The sequence below is a fragment of the Crassostrea angulata genome, chromosome 4, assembly GCF_025612915.1.
Source record: "Crassostrea angulata isolate pt1a10 chromosome 4, ASM2561291v2, whole genome shotgun sequence".
In the NCBI taxonomy this organism is placed as follows: domain Eukaryota; kingdom Metazoa; phylum Mollusca; class Bivalvia; order Ostreida; family Ostreidae; genus Magallana; species Magallana angulata.
In genome coordinates this window covers 18,100,112-18,112,628 of record NC_069114.1, presented here as the reverse complement: position 1 = coordinate 18,112,628, position 12,517 = coordinate 18,100,112, and the positions used below count along the sequence as shown (strand labels likewise).

Below are 12,517 nucleotides of genomic sequence, written 5' to 3'. Positions count from 1 at the left end.
CTAATTTTAAGGCAGCTGCCAGAGATGGGGCCCTGACTAAGCTCCAACCTAATACAGAAAAGTAAAAGTTTTTCTATATCATCTGATATAGGATGACACATTTAATGTATTTATAATAATAACAATAGAACAAAAAGAAATATATGCAATGTTTGTACAGTGTATAATATTCTAAGTATATTTGAAATACATAATAAAGAAAACTTGTTATACCCCTGTAAAACAGTTACTATATAACTCTATACAAAATCAAAGTACTGAAAGTACTGAAAGACGGTGGCGTGAAAAGTTGGGTTGGTTTATCAAGATGCTACTGTTGTCTGATTTCTTTAGGTATGGTAAAACAACAAAATGAAATCAAGAGGCAAATGTTTATTGAACACATAGCTAGGTTTGATAAAAGAGGAAGAACTTTTAAATAACAATACAGAATCTTGTATATTTGAGAGTATATCAGTTTGGAAAATAGAGATAAACAAAATAATGGAAGTTTATGTATTATGAGATATATATAAAGAATAGTTAACAATATAATGATTTACACAAAGGTTTTTTTATTTTGGTTATGTTATTAGAGTGGATTGGGAGAATTAGTTTTTCTAAGATGAACTGAATGTCAACTGGTATATTGACAATGGCAATGAAAATTTGGCACAAATTATTTGGCAGTATGTTCTTTTCATATTTAGAACATGTACACATTTCAAAGAAAGAAATGGATGAATTGTAAAATGGCATGCAGAGATTATAGTCTGTAGTGTATTTCGTGATCAAGTTGCAATACATTTCACTTTCAGCAAGATAATTATTGCTTAGATTTTGTGCTGTGTATGTAAACTATAACTAAACTACTAGAATATGCATCAAGTAAGGGTAGTATCAGAAACAAAAAAAGTAAAGTATAAACAAACATGTTCTATATATAAACACACTATATATCTATGTCAAAGAAATAACCATATGTGAATGTCTCTTATAGACTGAACAATTGAGTTATATGGTTATGAAGATGAAAACAACAAAAATACAACTACGGTAAAACTAACAATATGCATCAAGTAAGAATATTACTAAAATGGGAAAAGTAAAGTAAAAACCAACATAATTAACAGAAATCAATCTGTATATCCCAAATAAAGATTGGATGAAAGGGTCATATGGTTTTTTGAAACAAAAACAATAAAAGTAGACTAACTATCAAAGTTAACAAAATTAATTAACTTGTATAACCACTGTGTGCATGCAAAGTTAGAAAAGCATGTGCCGGTATTTCTGTAAACAGTTGCTGTTTGCATTTGCTCATTTAATATTTACAACCAGAAATTAAACTAGATCTATATACAGTTATGGTGTTTCAGAAAAGGTAAAAATAAGGTAAGTGAAATATTACAAATTCAATAAGCCTGTTTGCAAATGTCAATTTGAAGAGATGTCATGATAGCTAATCAATAATCATACTGACTTTTTTTTATAGTAATTTAACAGTTCTTACAAAAAGTATTTATTTTGATATGGTTCAAATGTAGGAATGTTGGCAAGTGTTTATAACAATTCAAAGGAAATGACTGTTGTGCCGTTGATGACAAGCTTCACAGGGAAGAGAAGTTTGTCAACAATCATATTTTCTAGCTGTTGTAAGTTTAATGTTCCGGCTTCTTCCACATATCTTTGAACTTGGGCACGAACTTTGTCCAGATCCACAATAAAGTCTTTATATATGTCATCTTCCTTGACACACATTTCACAGTGGGTGTCCGTCATTGACAGAGGTTCGACATTTCCAGTTACAACCATATCTTTACGTTGTACAGCCTGAAACAATGAAGTATTCATTCGTTATTATACATAATATGCATAGCTGATATTTTTTGGCATGATTAAAGTACATTATTTTTTTTCAAATCTTGTGTAAATTTACAATAAACTAGTACTATGCTTGGATTTTGAATACATGTAAATGCAGTTGAATGTACCAAGCTATTGTTACCTTGATGGTGGTGTTTCTTGTGGAGTTAAGACTCTTCTTTCTGAGCCATTCAGATACAAGACAATGAGTAACTTCAATGTATTGCCCTATCTTCAAGTCTTGTTCACTCAGCTCTCTCCAAAGAGTTAGTTCCATTGTCTGTCCATTCTCTTCTAAGGTCAATGCTCTAATCTTAGTGTCCTTCTGGGCAACTTTCACTGTTTTGATTGCTTCATCCTGCAAAGAAAATCAATTGAAAAGTAAACTATAGGGGTATAATTCAATACAAGTACAATTGTTTTTAATTTCATTTGATTATGAATTATAATTTTAGATGATTTTTAACTTTAATATCAAGTTGAGTTACGTACACGAATAATTTGCCCTTGAACAGTCAGGATTTCTCTAACAGGCGATGACATTGCATCCTTCAAGGTTTTTGTAGGTGATGGTGGCATGATTATGGTAACTGCTTTTTCCTTTAAAGGGACTTGGACACGATTTGAGATCAAAAATTTTATTTTTATTTTTTATGTATAAAATGGTTTACTGGTGCATTTTAAATGATTGACCAAATTATTGAATGTTAAAGTCAAGTTACGAGTGAGATACAGAGGTAAGAATTGGTTGTAATGTAAACAAAGCTCGAGTCTTATCATGCTTATAGTTGTTTACAAAAAATGTATTGTAGAGAATTACCATTTCTTAGACAAAATGACATGCAAAAAACCAATTTAAACTAATTCAGTATCTTCATAAATACCATTATAAACAAAAGAAAGATAAATTTGATTGAAACTTACACCAATACAACACATATGTAAAAATGACAATATTCGAGCCTTGTTTACAAAACAAAGGATTATGAACTCTGTAACTTGCTTATAACTTGATATTTGACTCTCAAATTTTTACATAGCATTATAAACTTCTATATTTATCAGTATAAACATTGAAAATGGAAAAATAAAATTTGAAAATTTTAAGTTAAATCGTGTCCAAGTCCCTTTAAAGATTCTGGCACTTGTATACAGCTGGTCCTGCCATAATTTTTGATTGTTTGGACAGTACAAGTCAACTTCCTTACACAATGAAATTTCTTATTTGTAGGGTCCTTCCGTCTTTGATAGTTGGCATTTTTGCTTCATCACTAAGAGTGACAAGCATGGCCTCAGTTCCATCAGCAACACTAAAGTTCAAAATAGAACCCTTTTCTCCATTTGCATTGGTAAAGGTGGCCAGGTTTGATGGCTGTTGCTTTAACCAAAGCATTGGGATATGGAAGGGAATCTCCTGACTTCATTTTTTGCAACTCTGCCAAAGTTTTGTGCAGCATCTGAAATACAGAAATAAATTAAGAGTCTTGAAGAATGTCTATAGATACTTAATATAATGGTCTTGTACGATGGTAATAGATTTACAATGTTGAGTATTTTAATATTGCAGACAATTGATTATTATTGTTTTATATTTTGAACTCATTATGCATATTTGTAAGAGGTGAGATTGTTTTAATCATTATGTGTTTTTTTAGCTGAAATGCAGTAACGCGTAATATAATAAGTTTTTAAAATGGCAAATACACAGCAATAGGTTTATGGTCTGAATAATATGATTCCAGAGTAGCACATGAAATTTCAGCAGAACTATTTAAGTTGGTATATACATGATCTAAACAACTTCCATAGTCAGTTGTAGAACTATGCATTATTTGTCTGATATTTAAATGTTTCAAATTTGAAGAGAGATCTCTTTGGGTAAAATAATCTATGTTTGTATCACCCATAATAAGAAAAGGTTGACTAGTATCTAATAAGTTCAAGACTGAAACCAGAAAACAACAAATATTGGTGATGGTGGCAAACTTTGGGGGACAATATATGAAAATAATTTGAATAAGGTCACTGTTTTTCATAAGTGTTGCCTTTACTGTTTGAATGCCATTTAAAACTGCTTTTGACACATTGATCAGTGGATATTTGGAGTAAATAACTGAACCATAAAATGGCCGCATTGTATGAGAGGATTCTTCTTCATCAAAACGATAAATATGAAAACCTGGTAACAAATAATTTTCACTGTTGTCACTTGCTTTTAATCTGCTTTCTGTAACAGCTACAATATCGCCTGACAGAATGTTTTTTTCCGACAACAAGTCACTTATGTGCAAATGCAACGACCTGCTGTTGTGATATATAATTTTCAAATCTGAGGTTATGTTTTCAAGAATAGGCAGGCAGGTCCACAATGCTGCATGATTTCTCATACGTTCCATTTCACAAACAACATTTCCTGAAACTCCTATTTTTTCTTCATTTAGAGACAAAATGTGCAAATCTTGCAGTTTTCGAACTCTACTTAGACCGACATAATGAATGTGATCTAATTTCCTTTTTCCTAAATCTAGCACAACATTATTTAATGTAGAACCCTGTGCTTTATGTATTATTTTTGCACATGCTAGTCGGAGTGGAAACTGTCTTCTTGTGACATGACAGGATTTGTGTCTCCCGACTGTGAACTTTTTAGTCACTTCAAGAATGGGTGTCCAATCTTTAGAGATATCTTCAGAATACAGATTACAGTATTTTTGTCGTGCAGAAAATCCTATTACTGGGTCATCAAATAATACCCATACAATACCGCACCTGTTTGAACCTATTACTCTGTAATCTAATTTCTTCACTATGCATGGACTTCCATTTGTTAACCCATCTTGGACATTGATATTGATGCAAACCTCAGCAGGTAAATCAGTCACCAATTGCAATTTTTTACATAGTCCCATGGTTTTAGATGGATCATCAGATACTTGAAGGAGTATTGCATTTTTTATTTCAGAGGACACATCTCCAGTAACAGCATCAAGTGCCGTCACAATACATTTGTCATTTGAATCTGCTTTTTCATATTCTTGACTATTATGAAAATTCACCTTGACATTGGTTGTAAACAAGTGTGGAATTGAATTTAAATTTTGGATTTCTTCTGTGCAGATTCTCGTTCTCAGCACGTTTATATCATTGTCATTGTGCTTTCCTTCTCTGAGTCTATTTAGTAATTCAGCAAAGTTTTTATCTTCTTTTTGCCTCATAATTTCTGTTAATTCAAAGACTCGAAACAAATCAGTCCATAAATTTGTTGCTAATGGTCCATAACCTTCAGTGAGATTTTCAAATATCCAGCCATCAAATACAGGTTTAAGCTGGAATAAATCACCAATAGCTATGATGCTAATACCTCCAAATGGAACACCTTTTGCAAAAATCTCTTGCAGCCTTAAATTAATGTAATTGAACATTTTATTTCCTACCATCGAAACTTCATCAATAAAGACAATTTTCAAGCTGCGAAACTTTACTCTCATATTGTCAAGTTGCTGTACATCAAGAGGTTTGTACTTCAAATTTTGGTTTGCTGGAATGCAGAAAAGAGAATGTATAGTTTGCCCTCCTATGTTGTATGCAGCTTTACCTGTTGGTGCACATAACACCCCCTTAACCTCATCACATTTCTCTGCTACACGTTTGGCATAATAACGAACAATTGCCTGAAATAGGCAGGTTGTTAACAAACTTTTTCCCACACCAGCACCACCTGTTAAGAAGCAATGAATTGGTAGATCATTTGTTTTAATCTTATGAAGTATGTGGTAAAAAAATATTTTCTGATTTTGATTTAAACTTCTTGCAAGGAGTTTATATTCCTTATCACTCAGCATGTTTACTGATATATCATCAGTCTCCACTTGTTTTCTGGCTATGCCTAAATCATAACCAAAGTCATACTCCATCTGTGCAAATTTTGGGTTAAAACAACCATGATCTAAGCACAAGTTTTCATCTTCTTGAAAGTCAATTTCTTCATTATGTTGTACTTCTGCAGCAACAATATGATCAACATTACTCAATAAATCATTCATATTGTTTTCAACAACGTCAACTATACCCCTGTCTGCTTCATAAGGCAATTTGTTTTTCTTTATTTTTTCCTGTTGCTGATTAAAATGCGATTCAAAAGAGGTATGATTTCCAATTAGATCATTTTCTTCATTTCTCCATGGATAAAACAAGTTGTTCTCGGAAATAGTTTTCTGAATCTTGTTCCTTGTTGTATCGAACATATCTGATGACTTTTTGAGTTTTCCTTAGTTTCAAAATAGAACCATCTTTCATATGGTATTCTTTTTGACTATTTGAATTGTCTTCATCACTAATTGACACATCACTATTGTCTTCATTCATTTCCTCATATTCATCCTCTGGTAACAACTCTTCAATATTGTTCTGTTTTTTGTCTTTAGGAGGTGGCACAACATCAAATTTTGACACAAAATCAGCTAAGCAATAGTTCTGCAGAACACCTGGCCTTCTTTTATAACGTTTTATCCAGTTGTCTGACTCAATATTTGTTGAATTTTCTGGCATATCTTGAAGAACTTCAAGAGACTTCAATAAAAATGTGCGATTTTCTCGATCACATGTATTTATAAACACAACATTTCTACTACTTGATCGTAATGGCATTTGCAAAAGCAAATATGCTGCCTCTTGAGCACATATTTCTACATGTGTGAGGAATTTGTTTCCAATTTGTCTTATTTGCTGCTTTAAAGATAAATTTCCCTTCCTTGCCTCTTCACAAGCATCATGAATTAAATTAGACATTCCTCTCTGGGACTTCGAAATATACGACACAATATATGCTGCACAAGCATATGCATCAAGAATGAACTGCACATCTATGTTAGCTTCCCATGACCTCAACAATATCTGATTGTATGGGTTTATTCTTATTTCTGCAATGCTGCGACGCAAAAATACCTTCGGAGACTTTAAAGAAGACTGTATTGCCAAAATGTAATCTTCCTTTGTCAAATTTATCATTGTCAAAAATTCATCAAAACTCATTGCATTGCACAATTTAGAATCATTGAGCAGTTCACATATTTTCCTGTAATTTTGCTGTACATCTGCATTCTGTTCAAATTTGTCCTCCTCCAATGGTTCTAAAATGATGGTTTCTGGCATTGGAGGCAAAGGAAAATTAAAACGACAAATATTCTTTCCTGCTTTCTTGCATGTTCTAGCATGCCTGTGTGTTTGATAATTGACAAGTTCCGCAATATTTTCATTTTTGAAACAAGTGGAATGCTCATCAATAAAGTTTTGAATCTCTTCATTAGTTGACTTTCCATACACAGGTGCATTTTCTATCCAAAGAAGCAAATGGATGTGTGGAGATCCCCTTTGCTGAAACTCAACACGAAAGAAATGGTCCACAATTTTTCCTAAAGGACTGCAGTCACCTTTCAAAATTTTGGACATAAATATCTGAAACCTATGGCTAAAATATCTCAAACAAGTTACTGGATCTCTTTTAATGAGTTCACATTTCTCGATCCAAGTCAATTCATCAACATCTGACTCAGTTAGTTCTGCATTGTTCAAACTTTTGCTCAATATCTGAATCAAATTTTTCCATTTCGTTTCTGCAGCTGAGAAAGAACAAAACCATGTTGGAATACCAAGCTGTCTTATCATTGCAAAAACATCTCTTTTTGCACTTTCCCAATATGCTGGTGATCTTCTTAATGTTCTCAAGACTCTTATACCCTTCATTTAATTTAACAATGTTATCAAACGAAGTAGGATTCAAAACATGACCAGCTGTTATTTTTTTGCCTTCGCTTTTGCACTTTCGCATTGCAAGTGTCACTTTGTCCTGAATTTGCTTTATCTGTAATTTTTTTAACTTGAAAAAAAGGTTTGGCATTGAACATGCTGCTCGGCGATCTTGGGATCTTAACTCCCATTTGCAAATTGAACTGTAAGTAACTGGCACCGTACGATTTTTGTTAGACATTCTTCTCTGACCACAGTATATAGTTGGAAATGCTAAATATTCTGCATCTGGATCTTGATACAACCCAAGAGGTGTTTGGTTTTCACCTGGTGCAAATGACATTGTCTTATTTAATGATCTTACATCTGCAGGATGCAGCAACGTGTCTGTATTTCCAGTAAGTCTACTTTCAAAATTTGGATCTTCTGTCCATTCATCAACATCATCTTCATCTTGCAAAGAACTGGTCTCATTTTCCAATTCATTTGTATAAGATGTGTTCTCACAACTCGTAGCATTTTCACCTGATTTTTGCTCAGCAGCATAAAACTCTCTCTGTTCTTGTAAAATGTCCCAGTTTTCTCTTATTGATATCCCTTCATTTCGAAACAATTCACTGTTTTCTAAAAGCCACTTGAGTGCATTCATACATTTGTTTGGTCGTATAGCCTCATACAAAACATGGTGCTTATAACTCAACTTTCTTTTTAATTTCACTTGAATTGTTTCAGTTTCAGCTAACGTCCGTGGTAAAGATTTGACAGTAGTGTTGACATCTGAAGGAACATTAACAACATTCCCACGTAAACTCTTTTGTCCTCCTCTTGGTTTTTCCATCAACTGCATAAATGGAATTCTTGGACTAATGAGACGCTCTTCCATTTCAGTAATATTTAATTCGGGAGGTTTCGGGGGAAATTCTAATCCATTCACAACTGCTAAAGCTGGTATTTTACCAAGTTTTAAGTACTTCTTACAAGTATGACAAATCCATTCTGTATCTTTTGCACTTTTGATACCTTGCAAACATTTGTGTGCTATATCTAATGTATACAGAAACTGAGCCTTAGAAACACCATCCCTAAACCAAGTTTGTGTACAGCAAGAGCAAACAAATAATGGACCTTCCTTTACTAATTGTTTAAAATTCATTACTGCAATTTCCTCAGTTTGTTCAAGTCCTTCCCTTAAAGGGGTCACATTAGAACAACTTTTTTTTTTTTTTTTTTTATAATTTATTGTTTTTGTTCCATACATACTAATACTATAATGTTGACATTATTAAATTCAGTTTTTATAAATTTTATACACATGCATACTCACTCACACACAAGTATAATTACATACATTTTTCAATACTAGTGGTAAATGGTTACTTTGCTTCCAAAAAAAAAAAATAAAAAAAAAAAAAAAATAAATAAAAAACAAAAAAATAAATAACAAATAATAATACGAATAGTAATAATAATAATATCATAAACTAATCTAAAATGTTTTTCCATGTAAGCCACAATTTTTCAAAATTGCGCAGCTTTTGATTTTGGATAGCAGCATATTTTTCTACATGGTATTTTATTCTTAAATGACTGAGTAATCCAAGAAAATTTGGCATTTTGTTTTGCATTAAGGATATAAAAATACATTGTTTAACATATAGAATTATGAAGTTTATAACCCTGTTATTGTTTGACAATGGTAGATCACCGAGAATAACATTCGAAACATTGAAACCAACTCTTTCAGAGTTTTTCTGTATATATGAAGACTTAAATCACTCCAGAGTGTTTGTACTTTATCACAAGCAATGAAAACATGTATTATTGTTTCAACATTTTCCATACAAAAACCACAACAATCAGAAGTTTTAATGTTAATTTTCTTAAGGTATTTTCCAACAGGAACAATTCTATGTAAGATTCGAAATTGTAACCACTGGGCAGAAGAATCACTAGTGGTTTTATAACAAATTTTAAAAACATCTTGCACTGATATTGTGTCTACTCCATATGGCCTAAGCTCTGCCTCCCACTTGCTGATTGAGGTTGGAATAGCCTCATTTTTATTCAAGAAATTATAAAAGATTTTTGAGCATTTTTCAGAAGATATGAGAGGTTCAAAAAATAAAGGTACATATGGATTAGGAAGTCTTTTGAAAGAAGACCTATCTATTAACAATGATTTCAAATATTTTGAAATAGCTGTAACAATGCTATTGTATTGCATCACACAACTATCAGATAGATTGTATGTGTTTTTAAGAACTCCAAAGTCTAAAAGATTACAATCATCATCAAAAAAATCTTGCACAACCTTTATTCCCTTTTCATACCAGGATTTAAAAAAAAACTGGTTTGTTGTTAACTTTTATTTTAGAGTTATACCACACTGGAATATAATGAAATTTGTTTTTAAAGTGCGGAGAGTAAGTAAAAGATTTCATATAACATGACTAAGCAATCAAAACATCTTTCCAAAAGGCGTTATTTTCTTTTAACAAACAATCAAACACAAAACTATCTCCAAAATCATACAATTTCTGTAAAATATCATCTCCATTGAGAGCATAGAAAATATCCATCCATGGTTTATGTGAGCAAGTTAACCTTTTAATCCATGTACATTTAAGTGATGTAATAAAACTTCTAACATCTACCATACATTAGAACAACTTGAAACATCATTTTCAATTTGGCAATCTGAATTGCTACTTATTTCCTCAACTTCTGGTAAATTTAAACTATCAACATAGTTTTCAATAACAACATTTTGGGTTCCTCTCTTATTCCAAACGTCATTATCCATTTTTTCAGTTTTCCCTTTTTTTCTTAATGATTGATCTTGACATTTAGGATTTCTATTCTCATTATGTTCTGACCAACATCGTTTCCTCGACTGTGTTCTATTTTCTCCTAATGACAAGTCAATTTCACTGCAAATGCATGTTACAGGTTTTCTTGGTTTGTTGGAAAGAGTCTTAAAACAGAAGGCACTGATTTCATACTGCACATTATCCAAACTAATGCAAGACAAAGACATACACAGATGTCGTAGAAAATTGCAAAGAGCTTGAAAACAGTTGTGTATTGTCAAAGTACACTTTCCATCAGGGTCGCAAAGCCCATCATTTCCTCTATTATGAGCATCAAACACAAAAAATCTGTCACCTCTTTGTTTCAAAGCTATTGCTGCTGAATGAAAAATCAGAATACAAGCATCATATTTTGCAAATGACATATTCAAACTGTTTTCTAATGAAAAACCAACCTCTTCTCCCACAGTTTGTGCCATGTTGCCAAAATAAGTCTGTCTGACAAATGATGAAATATATTTATTTCTAAATTCAATGTGATTTGGTAGTTCAGAAGCTAATAAAAATGAGTTTGATTTAATGATTAAATGATACAAAACATCTCCAGTCTCCAAAACTGAATGTAGATCATGTTTTGTGAAAGGTGCGTTTTCGTAAAAATGACAAAATAATAGAAACATAAAACTGTTTGTCACACATTGTTTTCCCCTTGAACTGATTGGGAAGATTTCCGCACTTTGAGAATGATCTGCTTGTACAGTTAGTTGTTGTCTTTCCACACTTAAATTTTGTTGTTCGGCCATATTTTAAGAACTGAAATATCAAGTTATCTAAATACTCTGGCTTGAAACTATAATTAATTAAACATATTTTTTTGGACACTCATTGTAGCTCATAATATATGTATTTCTACTTTGAAATTCTAAATCAACTAAACTTTTGAAGTCTACGAGTATCAATTAAAACAGCTTCTTTCAGTTAGTATTTTACGTTCAATACAATGAAAGTGCATACATGTATTAATTAATTTTGATTGTCAAATTGTCGTACTAGAGATGTGTTATGCATGAAATACATAAAGTAGTGTCTCTTCTACTTGGATTCTCAATCTAACTCTCACACAACTTTATCAAATCCAAATGCTATTGTATATGTACTGTCTGTACACAAAAAAATCTTGTTTTTGTTCAAATGATAACCTTCTGAAGTTCTAATTTCAATCAATATATGTATTCAGTTCTTTATATGCTCATAAATCTTCATTCATATTCGTTCCAATTCACATTTTGCTTGAAGTAAGTTGCTCATATTGTTCTCAAATTATGATAATGTCAGCAAGTTTCTCATTCTATACTTATATTCTGAAGTTAGTGCCAGTTTGTGCTCAAAGGAAGTCTCAAAATGATCTCATTTTTCTCTATGAAGTTTCTCATTTTGTTCTCAAATTCTCAAGTTTGTCTCAATGAAAGTTTCTCATTTTGTTTTCAAATTGATAAGTTGATGTCAATTTTCTCAATAAGTTCTCATATTGTTCTCAAAATCTCAAGTTTACCAACATATATATATATTGAACAATTGTTCAAAAAGTTCTGATTTTCTTCTCAAGAATCAAGATAGTCTTAATTTTAATAATCAATTACAAAACATTTAAGCACCAATAATTTTTTTCAATAAATTTTAATGATTTATTTATTTGAAATTAATGATATACACGTAATATCAAATGAAAAGTTAATGAAGTTTCCAAAACAAATTACAGATTATACTATGGCGAACGAACCCGATACCAATATGGTCGACAGATAGCGTGGGTAAGCTTGTACGCCCTAGATGATGATCAACTAATGACTATCAACAAAAACGAAAATATAAAATCATGAATAAACAAATCGAATCTTTTATAATAGCTGGTCTGTCCACACGTCGATCTCTTTACATATACTAGGCTTTATCAAAATAGACAAGAAATCTATTCAGAGAAAAAAATCCAATATTGCCGATTGATAGTAAAAAAAAACATCAGTAGTCTGAATCCTACTCTACATGACTATCAGACGAGGATAATAAACAATAGATACCTATATATATATTCAAAAGAAAACAAATTATTCACCTCT

At 31.7% G+C, this 12,517-nt stretch overlaps 1 protein-coding gene across 1 annotated transcript; it reads right to left on the bottom strand.

Moving 5' to 3' along the window:
* Window positions 1–249: 249 nt before the first annotated feature.
* LOC128182481 (uncharacterized) lies at window positions 250–2,937 on the bottom strand. The gene is made up of 3 exons (XM_052851116.1): window positions 2,338–2,937; window positions 1,988–2,203; window positions 250–1,812 (listed from the first exon to the last, which is right to left on the bottom strand). Exons 1-3 carry the CDS (start codon window positions 2,422–2,424, stop codon window positions 1,543–1,545), a joined length of 573 nt encoding a protein of 190 aa, XP_052707076.1. The 5' UTR covers window positions 2,425–2,937; the 3' UTR covers window positions 250–1,542.
* Between the last annotated feature and the right edge of the window lie 9,580 nt (window positions 2,938–12,517).

Bases quoted from the DNA above. Each gene is read 5' to 3' on its own strand.
- LOC128182481 (XM_052851116.1), bottom strand. From the start codon at position 2,424: ATGCCACCATCACCTACAAAAACCTTGAAGGATGCAATGTCATCGCCT. The intron at 2,204-2,337 runs GTACGTAACTCA...TTTTCTTTGCAG, and splicing joins TTCAAGGGCAAATTATTCGT to GATGAAGCAATCAAAACAGT. The intron at 1,813-1,987 runs GTAACAATAGCT...TCATTGTTTCAG, and splicing joins CAAGAAACACCACCATCAAG to GCTGTACAACGTAAAGATAT.